This window comes from Schistocerca piceifrons, chromosome 7 (genome assembly GCF_021461385.2).
Source record: "Schistocerca piceifrons isolate TAMUIC-IGC-003096 chromosome 7, iqSchPice1.1, whole genome shotgun sequence".
Taxonomy (NCBI): Eukaryota; Metazoa; Arthropoda; class Insecta; order Orthoptera; family Acrididae; genus Schistocerca; species Schistocerca piceifrons.
The window spans coordinates 321,739,196-321,763,973 of NC_060144.1; the positions used below are offsets into that span (position 1 = coordinate 321,739,196).

Below are 24,778 nucleotides of genomic sequence, written 5' to 3' on the forward strand. Positions count from 1 at the left end.
TTCTGTTGTTTTGTGATCAGGTGACTTTAGTGGGCAAGACACGACCGTGAATTAACTATCAGTTCCTCAAACCACAGTGGCATGATTTTGGCCGGGTGACACGGACAGCTATCCTGCTAGAAGGGGCCATCCTTGTCAGGGAAGACATGAAGTATGAGGGGCTGCAGGTAGTACACAATAATGTTCACGTAGTCCACAGCTGCCATGGTGTCTTCGATTATTACCACACTTGCCATGGAGGCCTAGATGAATGTTCCTCATACTATAAAACGAGGGTGAGTCAAATGTAAACCTTAAATTTGTAATAACAAATCGAAATTTCGCGCCGTTATCCTGTAAGTTGGTAAGCGTGCTACAAACAGCGTGCAGAGTGGCCTGTAGGTGGCAGCATAGTGCAGATGCACACATACCGCCCGAGTATCAGTATAAAGATGGTCGCCCCACTTTCGACTTGCACCAGGGAAGAACAGCGTTCTGTTATTCGGTTTTTGGGTAGTGAATGTGTGAAACCTATTGAAATTCATCGACGAATAAAGGTTCAGTGCAATGATGCACGTTTGTCACAACAGAAAATCTATGAATGGAGTAGGAAGTTCACAAATGGTGTGACTTCAGTGGAAGATGCTCATCGTCCAGGCCAGCCACAAGGAGTTGTGGCTCCACAGAACATTGCAGCAGTTGAAGCCATAGTGAAGGAAAACCGCCGAGTGACACTGAATAACATTGCAGCATGTTGACAGATTAGTCACTGGTCAGCACACCACATTGTGCATGATGTGCTCCAGTTTCACAAAGTGTCTGCAAGATGGGTGCCATGGCAGCTGACTCCTGAAATGAGAGAACGACGTGTTGATGCTTGTGAAGAACTTCTTAGGCGCTTTGAACGAGAAGGTGATGGCTTCCTTGCAAGAATCGTTACTGGGGACGAAACCTGGGTTCACTTCCACCAACCGGAAACGAAGAGAGCGAGCAAGGAATGGCGCCATTCCTCATCACCAAAACCAAAGAAGTTTCGAACAGAACCATCAGCAGGCAAGGTTATGCTGATTCTCTTTTGGGACGAAAAAGGCGTCATTTTGGAGCATTACATGCCTAGAGGGACCACTGTCACCAGTGCATCATATACAGATCTCCTAAAAATCATCTGCGGCCTGCAATCAAATCAAAGTGACGTGGATTACTGTCAGCAGGTGTCCTTTTGCAACATGACAATGCAAGGCCCCACACTGCCCGTGCAACAGTTGCAACCATCACAGACCTGCATTTTGAGTGTCTTCCTCATCCACCATACTCACCGGACCTTGCCCCAAGTGATTTCCGTATGTTTGGACCACTCAAAGACGCAATGGGAGGAGAAAAGTTGTTTTCTGATGAAGAGGAACGACACGCGGTGCATGAGTGGTTCCACGGACTAACAAAAGTTTTCTTCCTAAAGAAGAAATTTATGCACTTTGTAAGCGCTGGAGGACTTGCATTGAGCATGGGGGAGATTATGTTGAAAAGTGATACAGCTTTGTACTACTTCTGCACAATAAATAAAATTTAAAAATATGTTTAAAGTTTTCATTTGACTCCCCCTCGTACTACTCTCACCAGCCTGCATCCGTAGCGCGGTGTACGTTTCCAGCTGCTGTTCGCCTGGAAAATGGCTATCCAGACACGACTACCGACCTTCTGCAACAAGAAACGTGGTTTATCCGACCAGTTGACACATTTATATTCATCCACGGTCCAGTCTCGTTGATCCTGTGCCCACTGCACAATGTCGTTGGGTCATCATGGAAACACGTAATGGTGTCTGGCGAAAGAGGCGTGTATGGCGTGAAACGTCTCAGAGCAAACATCCTGCAACAATCATTAAAAGGGTCCAGGAAGGAGGCCGGAGCGTTACGGTCTGGGAAATGTGACTTCGTAATAACACTGCCTAAATTAGGGTCTCTGATCATAAACTTCTTGTGGGGATTCCTGAGGAATTATCCGAAATCGGAAAGAAAATTACCCTCCAACTAATTGCCTGCAGCAGCACTGTACTCTGTAGCCTGATCTACAACAAAAATAGTTCAAATGGCTCTGAGCACTATGGGACTTAACATCTGAGGTCATCAGTCACCTAGTACTTAGAACTACTTAAACCTAACCTAAGGACATCACACACATCCATGCCCGAGGCAGGATTCGAACCTGTGACCTTAGCGGTCGCGCGGTTCCAGACGGAAGCCCCTAGAACCGCTCTGCCCACTTGTAAGGGGAGGGGATGGCCCAACCCCAAAGTTCTCTGATGCCGTGGATGTCCAATATCTCGTCGCCTACTCGTACTTTCAACATACGCACGTCAACGACCGCGATATATCACTGGATTTTGCAATTTGCGACCAGCATCATCTGTAGAATGATTCCCCATTCGTGTCTGCTTTGTTTATATACTTCCTTATCGCCTCGCACACCTACAAGCACATCAGAACTCATTCGGTTTCACTGTGACCAGCTGTCATAATGTTTTGGCTCGTGAGAAGAAGTGTACAACTGGACGGTAATTTTCTGTCCGAATTCGGATAATTCCTCTGGAATCGCCGCGAAAAATTGAAGTTTATAATCGGAGTTCCTAATTTAGGCGGTCTTATTACGAAGTCCTTCCTGAAAGATTTTTTATATACACTGTCCAGTCACAGTCCCCAGACCGTAACGCTCCATCCAGCCTCCCGGACGCATTCGACGATTGTTGAAGGAAGTTTGTTTTCAGACGTTTCATGTCACAGACGCCAACGGCCATCTGTCCGATGGTACACAAAACGTGAAACTTCTGAAAAGGATGTCCATTTGCGCCATTGGCGTGCAAGTTCCAGCCTTCATCACCGGTCACCTGTAGTTAGTTTTGGTGCACAAATTCAGGCACCAGCTGCGGAGAACCCATACTCAGCAACGTTCGCTGAATCGTCGTTGAGGGGACACTGTAGGTAACCCCTTGGCTCATCTGGGCGGTCAGTTGCTCAACAGTTGCACGTCTGTTCGCCTGTACACATCTCCGCAGCCGTCGTTTACTCCATTCATCTATGGCTCGTGGTGCGCCACAGTTGCTTTGGCTCCAGTTTTGGATAGACCATTTTGCCATGCACGGTATGCTTTAACCACGGCAGTTTACAGACTTCACTGTTTCCAAAATGCTTCCAACTATTCTTCCGAAAGCCAGTGATCATGTCCTTTTGGATGCCAGATAAATCGCTCCGTTTCTGTGTAACGACAACGACTGCACTGTTCTCCGTGTCCCCTCCCCCAAAACCACGACACGCTTCATTTACCCTCCACTGCTAGTGCTGCCACCTGCCGCCTGTGAGTGATTGTTTTAACGTTGACGTCGAACGTAGACGAACAACGAGAGAGAATAAAAGATTTTAAATGCGGTGGTACAGACGAATGCTGAAAATTCAATATGTACATTGAGTTGGTTCTATGGATTTGAGAGATATTAATGAATAGGCGATAACAGAGGCATCAAGGCACTGGTAAAGGAATTGTGCATGTAAAAAAATGTACGGACCAAAGCTTGAACACAATAAAGAGGTTCAAGTGGATGTAGGGTACTGCACATACATATGTGCTGAAACCTACAGTAACGAGTAAACATTCTTTCAATTACGGTATTTGTTAGTCATCAAAAAGTGGAAGGAACTGACAAAGTTTCAGAATATCAGTGTCTATCACAGGATCCAGTTAGTGGCACTTGATAATAACGTAAGAAAGTACAGAGAGCACCACACGACCCAGACATCGGTAGAGCATCTATCCGGTGAAAATGTTTCCGAGCCTATCATCCGCAGTCGAACGCTGCTGGCGAACTCCTCTGGGAGTAGAGCATGACGAGGCAAGGCATTGGGCAAGTCTATGGTTCAAATGGCTCTGAGCACTATGGGACTTAACTTCTGAGGTCATCAGTCCCCTAGAACTTAGAACTACTTAAACCTAACTAACCTAAGGACGCCACAAACATCCATGCCCGAGGCAGGATTCGAACCTGCGACCGTAGCGGTCGCGCGGTTCCAGACTGTAGCGCCTAGAACCGCTCGGCCACTCCGGCCGGCGGCCAAGTCTAGCAGAGGAGACTGACAGTGTCCAGTGGTGGTCGTAGAAGGAAGACGGTGGCATAGCATAGCTGACGTGGACCTTCTTGAAATGGCTGCAGGAAGAGCATTTATTTCCATCTGCCCTGTTGGCAGTTACATCGCCAGTTTTGTAGTTCCCCAGGAGTGTGAATTGCATTTCTGGCGGTTATGTTCTGCAGTTACTTCCGCTTCTGACGGGGCCGCTGAACTACGAAAGCTACGGTTTCTGTCATCGATACATCTTCGTCCATCGACGAAGAAAAATGTAAGAATATGAAAGACTTGCACGAGATATGCTGCACCGTAGTGTCTTGAGACTGATCACTATAATGGGATGTTAATATTTGATAAGGGTGAAAGTAACGCTATTACTGCTTTTTCTTTTAATTGTCTTTATTTTTTGTTCTTGATTTCTACTAATTATGATATACTTGCGACGAGTGGACTCGTTTCCATACTAGAGCCCAGAACATGGTATGTGCTGAACAACAGCAAGATTTGAGCTTCAGAAACTTAAGATCATTGTCCCAGATTGCTTTGTTAATCGAAAGAAAAATAAATGCAATTTTTTCATTCGTTTAGAATCCAATAATCATGTCCAGTCGCCAACATCTCTCTCTACCAAAAAACGATATGCGCAGCTCGCTTTGTCCAGACATCTTGTCTAAAGAAAATGTTACAATGGTCTCCACAGCCGAGTCAGATCCACATTACGTCAGTCGGCTGATGAAGGTATTATCTAGCATTGAAGAATATATGCAGATTATCAGAGGTTCTCTAAGAAAAGGGATTTATCTCAATGTGAAGTGCACATCTTAGCAGTACCTGATATTTATGTTGTGGAGATCAATTTTCACTGTTTTCACACCTTACATACCATAATGAAATAACGAAACAAGAATCAAGTCTTGCATCCATCTTCTTAGGAGTTTCAAACGTGGTGCCAGCCCCATGGCGGGAAGGAGTTGCTAAGAGCTAACCGAGTCACCTTCCGCGACGCGACGTTTCGGCCCTCTATGATTAGTGCCAGATGCTGCAATCATACCTATATAAGTAGAAACCACACCAGCCCCGGCAGTTAGTGATTTTTACTCCTGACGACGATGCGGAGACAGTCTTGTTACGCTCGAGTATTTTATCGCAAACGATGTGTCTTGAAAACTGAGAAGATCTTATTCAAGTATATTGCCGTGAAAGACTCTGACATAAATCCTCCCTCCACAGTAAGGACGTAACGCGAAATATGAGATTTTTCAAAAAAAACTGCACAGAAGAAAATCGCAACTCTGAGGTCACAGTAAAATGACACTGGCGTTTATAGAATTGTTTCCATGTTGACATAAAAGACTGTTTCGTAAGTTCGAGTCTGCTGTCATCTGAATAAACTGCTCTAGGCATGGTCCAAAACAATCTGGATTCATTTATTATGATAGTGAGTGTGCAGTTTTTTCCAGTATTTGACACGTTTTAGATCTCTAATAAATTTTCAATCCCACAGTCATATTTGTCCATCGTGATGTCCTTGCATGACCTGTTGGCAAATGGAACATACAGCTGGTGATGTGCTGACGAAGTATTCCATTATGTGAAGAGGTTCGCTGTCTTTAATGTAAAACAGAAAATACATTTAAAAGTTTCATGTTTTGAATGAAACAAAAACCATATGCATTACATTCTAAAGATTAAAATGTCAGGGTATGACACTGTGTCGTCCTATCCAAAAACTTTAACCTGCACCTATAGGAAATTGATAATACGACTCTGAATACAGCATACAAAGAAACCATAAAGAGTCATCTAGCAGATGTAGCTAACTAGACTCCTCTGGCTAGTTTTCTGTTGTTTCTATGCTGGATTTTTTATTTTTGTTTTTCAGAGCAAAAAATTCAGAAACTAGATGATAAGGAACTTGTATATTGGATAAACAAGGTAGTTGACGTGTAGTAGTTCATATTTGAGAGATTTATGTGTTGCTGGCATGTGGTAGGTTTCATGAGCCTGCAGAACGATGACATCCCAGGCAATGCGGGCCTCAAGGACCAGGTGCTGGCGCTGCAGTGGGTGCAGAACAACATCGCTGCCTTCGGTGGGGATCCTAGCAAGGTCGCCATTTTTGGTGAGAGTGCTGGCGGCGCCTCCACATCACATCTCTTCCTTTCGCCAGCGACCAGAGGTGAGAAGCACCCCTTAAGTTATAAAGGGTATAAACCAAATGGATTCATTCAAGAACTATAAGACTTATAAACGAGATACAGAAAGTAAATATATCACCTCATCAGACGGAATTAAAATTTTTCGTCACTTCCCTACTCCACTTGTGTTTGCCTTTGAGTTACCAAACTAATGTCATAACCTTCTTCATCAGACTGTCGGCGTTTATGTGAAATCCTTGACTGGGAAGTTTAGTCTCCTTGTCATTATTGTTTACAGACATTGTTATGCACTCTGTCATTCTCTTTAGAGTTCCATCCATTTTTCTCAATTCTTTTTATAAATTTTTAAAGTTTTCTGTTAAAAATATTGTAAATTAATCTGTGTTTCAGATGTTAATTGAACCCTGGATCGTACAGAAATCTGGTATCTTGGCTCTTCATCAGTATTCAGCAAGAGACAAATAGTATTTTCCCCTTGAGACAGTATTTGGTGTTTTTCATCTTCCATTTAGAGACCCCAGTTTGATTTCGGTCCACAGCAGCAGCCCAACACCAATAAATTAACTAAAAGGATCACTATTCTTTGACAGTTTGGTACAGGTGAGAGCTGGTAGCAAAAGTTAGTGTGTGCGACTGACTTTGTTTTCTGCTACTGTACTATGAAGCTCGTTTATGATGGACCTTGATTCGATACCGTCTGGATCTGTATCCTCCACCAATCTCAAAACATGCAGCATAAACGTAGTACAATTGTTACCAACGAATACAATAAAGACAGTACACACAATACATAATCATGTCGTATCAGGAGACAGAATCACTGAATAGGCAAATCAGCGAGAAACGTGTAGTGTTGACTCTAGTATTGGAATTTCGTTAACTAGCAAAGCACCTGACGACTTAATTATTATTAGTTTTTAATCTTAATAACAAGATTTGAGTGTAGCTAATTGAGCTAACTATTATGATTACTGTCTTATGTGTTCTCTCTGGATGCGAAAGGTGCATTCCTCACAAGGTACAATAATATGTTATAGTAAAGGTCACTTCTTTAGTTAAGTCATGCTTCTCTTGGAATCTCTTTAATAGTTTATAGATGGAAGGAAGTTCACACGTTGTTCAAGAGTGGTGCTGTCAATGGGTAACGGATCGTAGCTGTCGTACTGTATGTTAAAGTTAATTTGAAAACTTCGCCAGGCAGGGCTAATTCAGAAGCACAAGTTCGTTCCACAAGTCCAGTGATTCATTCGATCCACAAACCGCCGCTAGTACGATTGTAACCAGAATCATTAATGTGGACAGTAACACGTCGAAATTCCCTTTTACACATGTGAGTTATATTCTCATAGTTCGGTAAAACTTATCCCTACTACTGATTGTTACATTAATACTGAATCTCATCCAAAACTCGGACAATAAGTTTACAAAAATTACAAAATTACTCCAACGGCGTCTCTTAACAATACAAATCATCTATCCAGACCCCTCTCCAAGCAGAATTTGCAGAAAGAAATTTCTATCTACGTTAATATTCCAGGAGTAAAGCCTCGTCGCAGTCCACAGTGTTCCAATTTTTGTTTTCTGAGAACTCCTATAACACCTAATTAAAAAGATGAAATGCATTATCATTAACCCCAGATTGTATTTGTACAACTTCAGTATCTCAACATATCTCTGTAACATATCCGTGGATAACAATTGCATGACTGAGTAGTATAAATCAATGAATGTAGTTTACAAAACTTATTTTTTTCTTACCGTCTTGCTTCCTGTTTCTATTCAGTGGCATCCTCATCTGCTTATACAATACGTCAAGAGCGGCGTTTTTTAAGTACCTGTTTCCATTTCTTTAAATGTGACTGTATTTTTTCACTTTGTCGTAACACTACGTACGTCGCAACGTACTTACTTAGAAGCTGACAGTCTGATGAGAGACGACGAGGCATTTGAGGTCATCCAACTTTGACAAGCGAGCGGATGCGTACAGGAGTGAGATAGCAGTTGGGTCAGGCTGAGATTTTTCAGGTCTCTGTGATTTGAGACAGTACAAAATGAGTCCCATGTCAGGCTAAGTAGGTAGAGATGGAAACGATAAGGATATGAGAATCTGGGTTGGCCTACTGGTCTGCCCTTAATGCTTCTTCACGTGTTTACCATGAACATGGAGAAGAGCACAGACACAGTTTTATAAATTCAGTAAGTGTAATACATAGATAATGCGGCCAACCAATAATAAGAACAATAGCCACACCGGCCTATAACTCTCTCAGGATTCGGGCATACAGAGTAGCAACGTATGGTAGTACAGACCACAGGTCATGGAACAGCCAGATCCGGTTTTCTTAATCGAAACCTTAGGGTCAGTTGCACACTTCACCATGGAAGTGACAAACAGAAGCAGGTACATGAAGACAAATATACGGATTAGATCAGTGACCATAGTCCAAAGGTACGTACACGCAAGCTTTACATGTCCTTGTTACTGTGCAAGCTTACTTGACTGTAATGCTCAATCACACAGTATCTGCCGCAGGCCGTTGTTAATACGAGGCTGCTGGATGCAACTCTTCTCCGTCTGGAACTCTGATGTTTGAGGGCTTCTATATACGGTCTTTGGGCCTTTTTGCTTATACGTGTTACATGTCTGCATCGCCTTGCCTTCAATTCGCAATCAGCGAGAGTGAAATCATCAGTTCCTCAATGCATATGACCTCCTACTGAACTGACGAAAGCGGCTTGCACTGTATGTCTCCACTAAGTTACACAATCTACTGCAATAATAATGGTTAGGTAATTCTTCTTTTCTTCTGGCAGCCTTTCATGAGTCGGCCATTATAGTTTGGTTTCTGTATATTCTTAGCGTGACGCCAATAAGCAACAGGTAATTTGAACGGAGTCTAGTTATTTGCACATTATTGCGTTTCACTCAGTCTCCAAATATATAAGTAATTGTATTTATACGAATAATTGTATTTACAAACGTAAGTCAAATCCTGTCCCACCAAAACAACCGAAACACCAATTCAAAATTGCTTTGAAAAAACGTAGAACGATCATTGGATACTGACTAATAGGATGCGCACACAGAGGCATTAGTCGTGAGGTATCAGACTCTGTTTTAAGTGTGTTAGTTAACAGTCTTATTGGTTATTACTGTTTCTTATCAAGTTTTTGTTCGAGAATCTCCGATCTTAAAACCTGTTGCTCGTGAAACACAGGTAGCTGCCCTGAAATAATAGCATGATACAAAATTTAATCTTCTTACGAATATTACATACAATCAATGCAGGACAGTAGGGGATAAATTTCATTTGTGATTACTACATGTGATTATTATATGTGAGTCATCCATTTTCGTGTGAACTTCTCGACAGGGCTCTTCAGCCAAGTGATCATGCAGAGTGGAGTAGCGACGACCCCCTGGGCGCTGGCTGACAATCCTCGCGAGAAGGCATACCGTATGGCAGAGGCGCTCGGTTTCCAGGCGCAGAGCGACAACCACACTGAGGACGACGACGTACGGTTGGCTGCCTTCTTTCGCGCTGCCAACTACTCAGACCTCATTAACGACACCTCAATCGCACTCTCGGATCTCGTAAGTGAACCATGAACTTTAATGAACAAATTACGCTCGAACCGTATATTCGAAGCATATTGTTGTCGTTGTTGTCTTCAGTCCAAAGACTGGTTCCATGCAGCTCTCTACGTCAGTCCATCCTGTGCAAGCCCCTACAACTCCATACAGCTACTGTGACCTGTATCCATTCCAACATTGTACTGTACTCAAGCCTTGGCCTTCCTCTACTGTTTTAGCCCCCCCCCCCCCTCCCCGCCCCCTGCTCCCTTCGATTACCAAATTCACAATTCCTTAATACCTCAGGACACATCCTGTCAATCGATCCCCTTTTTGAGTCAAGTTGCGCCATAAATTTCGTGCTTTCCCAATTCGATTCAGTACATCTTCATTCTGTATTCAATCTACCAAACTAATTTTCACCATTCTTCTGTAGAACTACTTTTCAAAAGCTTGTTTCTGTTATCAAGATTACATACAGTCCATTCACACTGCTGGAAAATATTGGTACACCCGGAAAAACGACGTCGATTTTGATCCTATGACAGTATGTGCCAGCTGGTGGGTGGTATAGAAGAAAAAGCACTCCGTCTTCAGGCCACGAGTGGCCTACCGGGACCATCCGACCGCCGTGTCATCCGCAGTGGAGGATGCGGATAGGAGGGGCGTGGGGTCAGCACACCACTCTCCCGGTCGTTATGATGGTATTCTTGACCGAAGCCGCTACTGTTCGGTCGAGTAGCTCCTCAATTGGCATCACGAGGCTGAGTGCACCCCGAACGTGGATGGTATACGTACTGATAATGATTTCAACGTCGTCTGCCAACAGATAACAACAGGGTGCCATGTGTGTCTACCCTTTAAAAGGGGATTCTCGCAGGTAGAGGGCTCAGTGTGTTGCAAAAGTGTGAAGCAAGCAGGCAACCATATCATGGAGGTGCACTCGTGCTTCCTATAGCCAACTGAACGAGTTTGAAAAGGGTTAAATCGTGGCCTTCTGAGTGGCAGAATATCCTTTCGTTGAACTGCCACACAAGTTGGACGTGCTGCATCAACCGTGCAACGACGCTGGTATCAGTGGTCACTTGTACATTCTCACACCCATAGGCGAGATTCTGGACGTCCAAGCAGCGCCGATTGTCGTATTGTAAGGGCACCAGTGGCAGACTGTCCAGCTACCACAACGCAGCGCTTGTGAGCCCAGACGTGTCAACACGAACTGTTGCGAACCGGTTATTAGCAGTGAGACTGCGGACACGCATACTTGTAGCCCGTCATCCACTCACGCCACAGCATCGACGTGCCGTCAGAAGATAAACTTGGAAGATGGAATGGCGTGCCGTGGTCTTCAGCGATAGAAGAAGATACTGCCTGCACGCAGTTGATAGTCCTCTGTGCGTGCGTCGTAGACCTAGTAAGCGCTGTCTCGTAGAGTTCATTGCCCATTATACACCAGCCCCATCCCAGGCCTTGTCAGACAAGCCACAACTCTCGTTCAGCTTTGGTGTTTGTTGGGGGTGGGGATGCTAACCAGCGCTCGGTAAGTGCGGGATGTTGTTAGACCCGTTTTCTCGCCTTTCTTGCAACAAGAAGGTAATATGTTGTCCCAACAGGAAATGTTCACCCACACACTGGCCGTGGAATTCAACGTGCTCTGCAAGACGTGCAGCAACTTCCGTGGCGAGCACGATCTCCAGACTTGTCTCCAACTGACATGATGGGACGAGAAGTGAGTCGTGCGACTCGGCAACCAACAGCACTTACAGGACTACGTGCACAGGTCGAGCAGGCGTGGCATAATGTATCCGAGGAGAGTAATCGTCATCTGTACGATCGATTGGAAGCCAGAGTCAATACCTGTATTTCCGCCCGTGGAGGCTAACCAGGTACTAATGTAGATGTTTCAGCATGGGTTGATACCTGGTACTCAGAACCGCTTGTGCTATTGACCTTTAAACGTAATCAATTCATGTACTCCATATGCACTGTTGCAACAATAAATCCTGAGTGAATCAGAAACCTCTAAGAAGGTGTACTAATTTTTTTCCGGCAGTAGAATACCTTCAGAAAAACTTCCTTACACTTAAATTTATATTAACAAATAATCTTCTTCAGAACGCTTTTCTTGGTGTTGCCAGTCTCCATTTCGTATCCTCTCAGTTTTGGCTATCATCAGTTATTTTGCTGCCCAAATAACAAATAGCAGATATTACTTTCTCTTCCTATCCTATCAGCATTTCTTATTCAATACATAAAAATTCCTTTACCCTCCTTTTACTTTTGCAGATATTAATCTTAAAACCTCTTTTCAAGAGACTATCCGTTCCGTAAAACTGCTCTTGCAAGGCCTTTGCATCTCTGACGATAAAATAGTCCAGAACACCCAGGATGCCCTGCTCCAACTCCAACGACTGGGGAAGGAGGTGGCTTTCTGCTGGGTTCCAGGGCACGTCGGCATTTCTGGGAACGAAAGGGCAGATCCCGCAGCCAAGGAGGCATGTCTCAATCCGCAAGTTTTCCAGTGTGCCAACCCCCTGCACGCACTCACCTCGCTATTGAGCTCACGAGTCATGCGACGATGGCTTTTAGTCAAGCCCACAACGCGAGTGTGGTGCACTTCTTTCCAGCCCCGTAGACGGGACGAGGTTCTCCTCACTCGTCTTCGGATAGGCTACAGTCCTATGACGCATGGCCTCCTGCTCCGGCGAGAGGACCCTCCAATGTGTGGTACTTATGGCGTCCAGGTCATTGTGCGCCCGTTTTATTGGCTTGCGTTTCATTTGACCAGCGGGCCACGGCTGACTTGCCGGCGCATATGCCATCTCTTTTAGGAAATACTCAAACGCATGTGGTTAAAGTTTTAAAGTTCTGTGACTTGTACAATGTTTTTACCACGATTTTAGGGGGAGAGTCTTAATTTGTTCACAAGATGACTGGCTCGCTCATATTTTACGTAAGTGGCCACCCAGTGACAGTTTCCGGTGGCGTCCTTGTCGCTCTTTTCTCGTTTTCCTTGCGTTTCATTACTTTATACAGCATTTTTCATCTTTTCCCCCTTTCTTTGAGTGTCTGCTTCCGTTTTACTAAATTTGTCGACATTCGTTTCTTTTAACGTGTGTCAGGGTGCTGATGACCTCGACGTTGAGCGCCCGTAAGCCACACACACAAAATGTCATTGGTAAACCCCAAAGATTTTTATCTTTCTCCTTAAACTTCAACTCCCTTTCCTAATTTCCCCTGGTTTTGTTTTACTGTTTGCTCATTGTACAGATTGAAAAACTTCGCCGACCGTAGTGGCCGAGCGGTTCTAGGCGCTACAATCCTGCCTCGGGCATGGATGTTTGTGATGTCCTTAGGTTAGTTAGGTTTAAGTAGTTCTAAGTTCTAGGGGACTGATGACCTCAGGAGTTAAGTCCCATAGTGCTCAGAACCATTTGAACCATTTTGAAAAACATCGGGAATAGGCTACAACTCTGTCTCACTCTCTTCTTAACCATTGCTTCCTTTTCGTGCCCCTCGACTCATAACTGCCGTCTGGTTTCTGCACAAGCTATTACGTTTCTGTAATCAGCGTTTCTGAAGTTATGGCTTTTGTTCTCCAACTCCAGCTGGCAATAACTACTTGGCATATCTAATCAGTAAGATAACAAGTGCCACTACATTGTTTCAACAGCTCTTCCAAGTTTTCTGACTGATCTTGCTGAGGTTGCATGACATGACTGATAGCTAGGGCATCTAAAACTAGTCTGAGCCGCCACTCTTTTTGATCAGCATTTATATTGGATTGTAATATTCACTGCCATATCTCTCGACTATATCATTCTCTATCACACAATTAGCTTTCTATTCTACAGATTTTCTAACTAATACTACCAAATACAGTTTCATCTTGAATGTTTCTTGTGGCCCAACTTTAACTTGAAATTGATGTCCTTTCATCAATCCATTTTTATTGAAAATTATATCTGCATGCTTACGCATGCTTTTCGGTGATTCTTCTCTGTTGGATGTGGGAAAGTTACTCAAACCGTCGATCATTTCCTGAATTTTCGGTATAACCTCGAGATTCTTTTCTTCTCTTGCGGTGGACACATTATCTATAAATTGGCGTTTCATCCCATTGTCAATCTGGTAAATCTGCAGAAACTTCTAATTCTTATTCTGCTTTGGTGAATTTGACGAAATTAATTTCCAAAATCGTCACTCTTATTACAAGTGCTTCAACATCCTGTTCTGAAATCAGCTCTAAATTTTATTGCTGTCAGCCAATCATTACCACAAATCCAGTCCATTGCACCCAACGAGCACTTGCTCAGTAACAGCGCGACTTCGCTGACCTGTTGCTGTGATTGTATGTACAATGTTTGCCAGGGGTAATGGTATCTCTTTTGTTTCAGGAAGTTTTTTATACAAATTCATGGATGTAGTGGCTGGAGCTTACGACCATTTACACTATGCTCAGTGACTGGATTTAGAACTTCATATGTAATTTGTTCTTCTTCCTCTTAGTAATTCAGCGTTGATGTCTTTCGTATCACACTTCAACATTGTATCTTCTGAGATGATCCATTAAATTGATTGCATGGTCGGAACGAGTCTCATTCGAAACTATATTTAGTTTATCCAGATACTTTCTTTTTATCATAGGTGATATCCGTGTCTTGGAGAGGAGAACGATTCTAAAATCTGTCTTGCACTGCACCACACGGTGTTGTATCTCGGCATTCAAAGTTTTCCTGCCTTAGTGTTTCGCATCATTGAGAATTTGTGCACTGTTTCGGCACATCTCGTGTCCTGTCAGTCTCTTCTGTCAGCAGCTCATAAGAGCTCACTGAAATCAGACTGCTCCCTTCAAACTTTCCATGACAAACGTTTTATCAAAAGTATAATCAGCTCATCGTCTCTGATGCGGTCATACGAACAGCTATTTCGGTCTCAATATTTTTTAACTAAATTGTACATTAATCCTTCGTAGCGATCGTAATTATGGATTGATAATAATTTTTCGTTGATTTTTCGCTGTTTTGTTGCAACCAGTATCAATGGTGGAAAGCATTTTCGAGTATGTGGTATACTGATCACCCACAGAGTCTGCCCACGTTCCAGCACCTGCACTCATGTCAGAGCACAGAGATCGACTTCTTCTGCCTTATCCTGAATTCATGCGAGCGTAACCCTAAATTTTTTCATGAAATCGAGTGGGTGAGATCGTTTATAGGGGTCGAATTCCGTAAATTGTCTTTGACTGTTCAGGTTATCAGTGATAATTTTCGTGCAACAGCTCGCGATATGGTTTTCTTTCATTATGTTTTGTACTTCTTGTTAGATTAAAACGGAATTTTAATTTTGTTCACAGAGATCTCGCGCACGAGCTATTTCGTTATTCATTCCTGCGTTCTCGACTAAAGTTTGTTTCAAAATTTATGAGATCCTAATCTTTGGTAACATCCACTTCTGTCTGTAACAATGCATCTTTATCTTGCACATGAACTCAGATCATGGTGCACTGTGCAATTTGTTACATTCTTTTTTTAAATTTGTTGAACTGATTTGCATGTCATTACGAATATCTATCACTTTTTGGTCCAACATTTTATGAATGTCGTGCTTGAAAACTGTTATTTCTGCGTTCACTTCTTGATTATTATTATCTGATTTCTGTTCACATCAGGTCTCAGCTCTTGATTATTATTATTAAACTTTTGAATATCTATCCTTATTTCTTGTACCAATTGCACTATCACATTATCATTAGCTACGTTATGAATACGAGTGTTGGCTGTTCCCGCATATCGTAATTCGGTGTCTATGTTCAAATTCAAATTTACACGTTCGATTTCTTCCACAGTTTGACTTCTGGTAACTAGCTCAGATTCATTAATGACATTCCTGTTAATAGTACCCTGATCATACCTGCGCCTGCCCATCGAGATTTAGGTTTACAGTGGTTTTCCTAAACTTCATGCAAATGCCAGAATGATTCCTTTACAAGGGCGTTCCCCATTCCCAACACCCTGTTTCCCAATCCGAGCTTGTGCTCCGTCTCTAATTACCTCTCTACCAACGGCATGTAAAACACAGATCTTCCTTCCTTGCTGCTCCTGATTAATTACGTCACTCCTCTAAATTTTACCAAACATAGTAAATGAAACACGCACACCGCACATGCAATTTCCATAACCGAAATGAAAGTTCACTATCTATAGTTTTTCCTGTTCAACGTTGCTTGATAAACCAAGGTGCCGCTGAAAGTTTGAAGTTCTCTCACCATACGTCGGGCCTGGCTAAGCTCTGCTACTGTGGTATAAATGGGACAGCGCACAAATGGTTTAAATCATACCTAACTGGAAGTGTGCAGAAAGTTGAAATAAGCAGTTCACATAATATGCAAAAGAACTGGTGATTTCTCAAACTAGGGAACAATCTAGAATGGAGTGCCGCAAGGTTCGGTCTTGGGTCTTCTGCTGTTCTTAATATATATTAATGACTTGCCATTCTATATTCACAAAGATGCAAAGCTGGTACTTTTTGCCGATGATACAAGTATAGCTACCACACCCAACAGACAAGAAATACCTGATGATTTTGTAAACGATGTTTTTCAGAAAATCATTAAGTTGTTCTCTGCAAATGCCCTCTCATTAAACTTTGACGAAACACGGTTATACACTTTCGCACAGTAAATGGAATGGCACCATTGATAAATATAAACTTGGATCAGAAATCGGTAGCTAAGGTAGAATATTCAAAATTTCTAGGTGTATGCACTGATGAGAGGTTGAACTGGAAAAAACACACTGCAGATCTGCTGAAACGTTTGAGTTCAGCTACTTATGCTATTAGGGTCATTGCGAATTTAGGCGATATACATCTCAGTAAATTAGCTTACCACGCCTGTTTTCATTCTCTGCTTTCGTATGCCGTCATATTCTGGGGTAACTCATCATTGAGTAAAAGAGTGTTCATTGGACAAAAGGGTGTAATCAGAATAATTGCTGGAACTCATCCAAGATCATCCTGCAGACACTTATTTAAAGAGCTAGAGATCTTCACTGTAGCCTCACAATATATATATTCACTTATGAAATTTGTTATTAACAATCCGAACGAATTCAAATATAATAGCAGTGTACATGGCTACAACACTAGGAGAAAGGATGATCTTCACTACTCAAGATTAAATCTAACTTTGGCTCAGAAGGGGGTAAATTATGCTGCCACAAAAGTGTTTGGTCACTTACCTAATAGCCATATAGCATTTAAAAGGAAATTAAAAGAATTTCTGAATGGCAACTCCTTCTACTCATTAGATGAATTTTTGGATATAGTAAGTGGGTAATTTCCGCACCCCCACCCAAAGTAAATTAAGTGTCATGTAATATTTTGTATAATGTAATATCTTGTAAGGAGACCTTTAATTAAGCTGACACGTTCCACATCATTACGAAGTGTCGTATTCATGATCTATGGAACAAGTACTAATCTAATCTAATCTAAGATCTGCGCTCCCCGTGCGCGCTCGCACTCGGCGAGCACAGTTGCCCTATAATTGCGCTGTTCCGAGTGGGTGTGTGAGTGAGACGGTTATGTGTCAAAGGCTACACACACGGAAAACGTAGGAACAGGTGTTTGCAACTTACTGAAACTACACCTAAGAGGCGATAATTGCAGCGTACTTGTATAAGCAGAATGTTTTAACGTTTAATTTTTGAGAAAGTAATAGCTTTTATTGCTTTAGTAAAGAAGTATTTTAGAATGTGCGAATACTGTGAGCAGAATTACAAAAATCTTTCCACACAAGCATTTAGCATTAAGTTGTAATGTTTATACTTTTACACACATTTAAAATTCAGAATATGTAATATATCTGGGTCTAAGGTTCGTGATACAGTCAAAAACATGGAGTTGCGTAGACTAAAATCTGTTAAACTTGAACGTTGGTGGAACTTTGTCAATTTCATAACATAAAAAGAAATATTCGCGGCCCATGTGGAGAATACAATTCTGATATAAGTTTAGCGGACTGTCAGTGCGGTCGAGGATATTGTTCTTTGAATAACATTTTATAAAAGTCTTGTAAATTCTTGCATGGAACAAACAGTTCTTTGAGATGAGTACATCTGTTAGCTCAAACTGGAGATGATGAGGTACGTTACCTGCCAAAAATGAGAATGATCTGACAAATAAATCGAAATCTTTCTTCATTCGTGCAGTGTCTTGGAACCTCTTGAAGAACTCATGACGAACTGTTTCAATTGCTAAAACGTAGTCCGTCATGTCTCGTCCACAATTGACTGCCTTGAGCTACGGGAAATGCCTCATGTTATGAACTCGAAGCTAATTTTTGCACAGGATTACTTTTTGTTTGTTAACATCAATTTTTTCTGCCACATCTCCTATCAGATGATTCTCTCCTCGCATTAAGACACTTAATAAAATTGAAATAATCGGTAATGTTGCCTGTATAAGATCTTGTCACCACTCCACTTACCATTAACTCAGTTTTTCCCTAAAGGCCACCTTCAGCATTCACTGTCGCTCTTTGGAAGATAAGTCCATTGTACCGTCTTTCTGGCTGGTGTTATAATGACGTTCCAATGCGTGTTTTTCCAGCTCATAATAGTGCGATGGCTTATTCAGTGCTTTGCATGGCCTTCAAACGATATGAAAAGTAAGGCAATTCCGTTTCGGCATTGAACGATGTGGCTTCTCCACTTTTTCTTTTTTTGACAACGGTGTAGACGCCACAGTATTCCTAATGCAGAACGAAAATCTAATTTATCGCACTCTGTATTGTCAGGCGACCGCTTGGTGTCTGACAAGGCCAATACTTTGCACCAGCGGCCTCCGCTGCAGCCTTTACTTTCTCTTTCCTCCTCGTTCCTCAGTGTCACTCCCCGCTGCGCTCGAAGCGCTAGGTAGGAGCGCAGGCAGAGAAAGCACTCTCGCTCATGGCACACTGTCTGACTCAGTTGTGGTGCTTTTCGCAGTTAATTTGCCCGACTTGGTACTTTTATTTTAAGAGACGCCATCTCAAATATAAGCTAGTGCATTATTCACCTTAAGGCGTACATTGTAATACTAAATAACAAATCGAAAGAAATAGTGAAATCAGGTCGCTCACGGCTTTCTCTTTGTATAGTCGTACGGAATGGATAGTGTCTTGAAAGGAGGATATAAGATGAACATCAACAAAACCAAAGCGAGGGTAATGGAATGCAGTCGAATTCAGTCAGGTGATGCAGAGGGAATTAGATTAGGAAATGAGACACTTAAAGTAGTAAAGGAGTTTTGCTATTTGGGGAGCAAAATAACGGACGATGGTCGAAGTAGAGAGAATATAAAATGTAGACTGGCAATGGCAAGGAAAGCGCTTCTGCAGAAGAGAAATTTGTTAACATCGAGTATAGATTTAAGTTTCAGGAAGTCGTTTCTGAAAGTACTTGTATGGAGTGCAGCCATGTATGGAAGTGAAACATGGACGATAAATAGTTTGACAAGAAGAGAATATAAGCCTTTGAAATGTGGTGCTACAGCAGAATGCTGAAGATTAGATTGGTAGATTACATAACTAAAGAGGAGGTATTGAATAGGATTGGGGAGAAAGAGAAGTTTGTAGCACAACTTGACTAGAAGAAGGGATCGGTTGGTAGGACATGTTCTGAGGCATCAAGGGATCACCAATTTTGTATTGGAAGGTAAAAATCGTAGAGGGAGACCAAGAGGCGAATATACTAAACAGATTCAGAAGGATGTAGGTTGCAGGAGGTACTGGGAGATGAAGAAGCTTGCACAGGATAGAGTAGCATGGAGAGCTGCATCAAACCAGTCTCAGGACTGAAGACCACAACAACAACAGTCGTACGAGCTGCTAACTCTGTATCAGCAGGGAAATCTGTATAATGCGGATGGCTTAAGAGCACGACTTTTTTTGTATCTCATGGCTTTAAACTTCTGATCCAATATGCAAACAAAATTCCAGATATGTGACTGTATTTGTTATTAAAACTGATTTTTGTTATTTTTATTTTTGTGAAAATGCAAGGCTAAGGAGGTTCTCACGATTTTGTTAAGCGAGAATCGAAAAAATTTACTGAACTCAGTTTACTCAAATATGATTCAATATTGAAAATATCGATTACTTTTATTGTTGCAAAGGAAGAACCGCTAATCAAGAGAAATCTTCTACATTTACATTTATTTTTACTTGTCAAACTTAGGGAATATTAAGATATTTATTACGACTCTGCTCCGTTATCACTTAAAGCAATGGCGCTGACCTCTGCACAAATGTTACCCTATAACATTTGGGTAAAGAAATTAATTTTAACTCTTCATGAATGTAGGAGCTGATGCATATAAAAACTGACAACACTTTTAAGTTGTATTTGATTATATTTAGGCTAAATATTACATGAAACTTACACTTTTTCGTGCCTCGTCACAAAACGGCTTCTTATACCCCGAAAAATAAAGAAAAGGGGTGAGAAGGAATCTTTTTTCAAAAATACAGAGATCGCAATTACATTCGCAGATCATATTAATTGATTACAGAGACTTTGTTATTTTTCTGAGAAGAGTTAATATTTATATCTTTGGAAGTTCCACAGTAACATATATGACATTAATAATATAACACAGTATGAGGCACAGTTGGCATTCAGATTTACTCGCATTTCTTTCCTTCTGGATGGTTAAACAGAAAAGTGATTCACAAAAGGTTCTATCTGATAATGATAATGATGACCACACTTAAAGTAAAAATAGTGATTGTTTATTGCTCTAAGATAGGTTACACTAAAAGTACCATATGCAACTTTTTATTAAGCGCTAAAGGTATTGTCTGTATTTTCACACTGAATCTTGCAAGCTGTCACTTACTTTAATCATAAATTCGCGTCTGAGTGATACCAAATATTATCATCTTAACGTAAAGAAAGGTATTATTTTCTCAGGAACATTCAAATCGTGAGCTACACCCATAATTTTTATATATGAAATTAGTGAATTCACTCATACCGCTTTTGTTGTCTATGCCTGGGGTTACTTTCAGAACTCTAATTAATAATCAAATTAATTAATTTAATAACATTGACCTTTAGCTGCTGGTGCACCCACGTACCGCCACAATAAAATAAAAACCGTGAGTAGTTGAGGGAGTGTGAGTGATTACAGTGGTGCGTTTAAGTTTACAAAGTAATGATAAGTTTCACTAATACTTTTGTAACTACAACTAGTTGATATCTCTTACACAAAAATGAAAAACACACATCATAAAAGGAATGGTGTGTGAGTGACAAAGCATACTTTGGGGTGTAAGCTATACAAATTCTTTCCTGAAGTAATTCCTTTTACAACGCAATCTGGCTTTGTTTACATGACTCCACTGTGGGGTCCAACTCTATTCAGATGGAATCAAGTACGACCAAGAACACCATAAACTATGGTTCACTGGAGAACAGAGAGCTGTGAATATCATTTAACAGCCCTACTCTTTCACCTTGATTCAGGCGGCAGCAGAAAACGGTGCGCCGTGGGCGAGGAACGGCCCACTGTGGCAGCTGCATCGTTCTGACGCGTCCACGAAAATTTGCAAACCACGCCGTCTGCCGTTCTGGTTATCAGAACGCAGGGAACTTTCCTATCAGAACCCTGAAATCGCGGCAGGTCCGTGTGGTTCCCCCTCGTCGGAGGTTAGAGTCCTCCCTCGGGAATGCATGTGTGAGCTGTCCATAGCGTAAGTTAGTTTACGTTAGATTAAGTAGAGTGTAAGATTAGCGGTCGATGACCTAAGCAGTTTGGTCCCATAAGGTCTTACCACAAATTTTACAAATAAGTTAGACTCACAAGCACAACGGTGCAAGCTGGAATTGTCAAACGTCAGATGGCTGACTCAAGAGGAATAAGTTCACCCTCGTGACTCATGATATGTCAAAGATGATACGCAGTTCCACTGTCAGCACAGTTGGAAACTGTCACTGGTTCTTAGTGCACCACAAGATGCAGACCGCAAGTCTTACCATCTAGGGAAAGACCTGGAGTCCTCCACCAGGGGAGGACCAGAAGACCAAAAACGCTAAGAACCACAACCACTGGCCACCAAGCCTCAGTACGGGGGCTTAATTAGCAAAAATGAAACCGTCCCTAGATTGTCCGCCGGCCTGAGTGACCGAGCGGTTCTAGGCCCTACAGTCTGGAACCGCGCGACCGCTACGGTCGCAGGTTCGAATCCTGCCTCGGGCATGGATGTGTGTGATGTCCTTAGGTTAGTTAGGTTTAAGTAGTTCTAAGTTCAACTTGACTAGAAGAAGGGAACGGTTGGTAGGACATGAACCATGGACCTTGCCGTTGGTTCAAATGGCTCTGAGCACTATGCGACTTAACTTCTGAGTTCATCAGTCACTTAGAACTAATTAAACCTAACTAACCTAAAGACATCACACACATCCATGCCCGAGGCAGGATTCGAACCTGCGACCGTAGCGGTCGCTCGGTTCCAGACTGTAGCGCCTAGAACCGCACGGCCACTCCGGCCGGCTTGCCGTTGGTGGGGAGGCATGCGTGCCTCAGCGATACAGATGGTAGGTGCAACCACAACGTAGGGGTATCTGTTGAGAGGCCAGACAAACGTGTAGTTCCTGAAGAGGGCAGCAACCTTTTCAGTAGTTGCAGGGGCAACAGTCTGGATGATTGACTGATCTGGCCTTGTAACAATAACCAAAACGGCCTTGCTGTGCTGGTACTACGAACGGCTGAAAGCAAGGCGAAACTACAACCGTAATTTTTCCCGAGGGCATGCAGCTTTACTGTATGGTTAAATGATGATGGCGTCCACTTGGGTAAAATATTCCGGAGGTAAACAAATCCCCCATTCGGATCTCCGGGCGGGGACTACTCAAGAGGACGTCGTTATCAGGAGTACTCTCTTTCAAATTCTGAAGGTGGCAGGAGTAAAATACAGGGAGAGAAAGGCTATTTACAATTTGTACAGAAACCAGATGGCAGTTATAAGAGTCGAGGGGCATGAAAGGGAAGCAGTGGTTGGGAAGGGAGTGAGACAGGGTTGTAGCCTCTCCCCGATGTTATTCAATCTGCATATTGAGCAAGCAGTAAAGGAAACAAAAGAAAAATTCGGAGTAGGTTTTAAAATCCATGGAGAAGAAATAAAAACTTTGAGGTTTGCCGATGACATTGTAGTTCTGTCAGAGACGGCAAAGGACTTGTAAGAGCAATTGAACGGAATGGACAGTGTCTTGAAAAAAGGATATAAGATGAATATCAACAAAAGCAAAACGACGATAATGGAATGTTGTCGAATTAAGTCTGGTGATGCTGAGGGAATTAGATTAGGAAATGAGACACTTAAAGTAGTAAAGGAGTTTTGCTACTCGGGGGGTAAAATAACCGATGATGGTCGAAGTAGAGAGGATATAAAGTGTAGACTGGCAATGGCAAGGAAAGAGTTTCTGAAGAAGAGAAATTTGTTAACATCGAGTATAGATTTAAGTGTCAGGTAGTCGTTTCTGAAAGTATTTGTATGGAGTGTAGGTATGTATGGAAGTGAAACATGGACGATAAATAGTTTGGACAAGAAGAGAATAGAAGCTTTCGAAATATGGTGCTACAGAAGAATGCTTAAGATTAGATGGGTAGATCACATAACTAATGAGGAAGTATTGAATAGAATTGGGGAGAAGAGGAGTTTGTGGCACAACTTGACTAGAAGAAGGGACCGGTTGGTAGGACATATTCTGAGATATCAATGGATCACAAATTTAGTTTTGGAGGGCAGCATGGAGGGTAAAAATCGTGGAGGGAGACCAAGAGATGAATACACTAAGCAGATTCAGGGGGTTGTAGATTGCAGTAAGTACTGGAAGATGAAGAAGCTCGCACAGGATAGAGTAGCATGGAGAGCTGCATCAAACCAGTCTCAGGACTGAAGACCACAACAACAACAAGTTCTAGGGGACTGATGACCTCAGAAGTTAAGTCCCATAGTGCTCAGAGCCATTTTTGAACCATATTGTCCAAACCAGTCAAACTATCCTCGACTCATCGAATCTGCCCTGTCGACTGTTGTGTTGGCCTGGTAGGCAATCCAGACACAGCACCAGGATTCCCATGCTAGTGGAGCAATCCTTCACTTTGCGTATCCTGGGAGGAGCCAATCAGCCACCCCAAATCTCTCTTGTCTGAAAAAAGGAGATTTTGGGCTAGGAAGGCATCGTTCTCACATTAAGCATGACCAGGTTTGGGCAAAAGAAAACTGTCTAGATGGGATCACAGTCCCTAATTTATGGAGAGATCTAATCTTTCCAGGCGATCATTTCCGATTTCTGAAAGAAGGCTGTTAAGCTCCCCAGACAGTCATGCCCATGAAATGTATGTTTATTTCCGCTTCCTGGCGCCAGGGGAGATGCAGTCTTGCCTTCACTAAACACGTACGCCAGGCACTCTATCTGTATCGTCCCAGCTTCCAACATGAAAATCCCTATAGTTGAATGACTTTCCCACCATTTGCACAAAGACTCAGTTTGAAGCAGTCTCTCTTAAATGGCTTCTTTCATCCACTTTCCACCAACTGGCCGCCTTCGCGACGGACTGCCGCCTGGCGCAAGTAAAGTGCTTTGCAAACCAACACCCTCCTCTCCAGCCCTAAGCAGATGGACGAGGGTGCTGTGTCCGGAAGTCCCTCTGAAGGTACGATCCGCTGAGTGCTGCCTCCTAGAATCACTCACATAGCCTTGTCGCTGCTCTCAGAATTTAAGGCCCCATTCCATCTCTCCCTCCCTGTTCTCTGTTACCTCCATGATGGACCCTCGGGTACAGGTTCTCTACACGTTGCAGGTACTGTTATAAGTACTTTCTGCTCACAATTTACTCATGTATAAAACTCATAAACCAAACGTAGTACTGGCGAACATCGAGATCATGGCCTAAAATATGAATGT

General features: G+C 42.5%; 1 protein-coding gene across 1 annotated transcript in view; it reads left to right on the plus strand.

Annotated features, from left to right (window-relative positions):
• Positions 1-24,778, plus strand: part of LOC124805663 (juvenile hormone esterase-like) — a 98,531-nt gene that overhangs the window by 68,312 nt on the left and 5,441 nt on the right. Inside the window, exons 5-6 of the mRNA XM_047266231.1 lie at positions 6,085-6,270; positions 9,625-9,845. Of these exons, the coding sequence (XP_047122187.1) occupies positions 6,085-6,270; positions 9,625-9,845 (407 nt within the window). The remainder of the gene's footprint in view (positions 1-6,084; positions 6,271-9,624; positions 9,846-24,778) is intronic.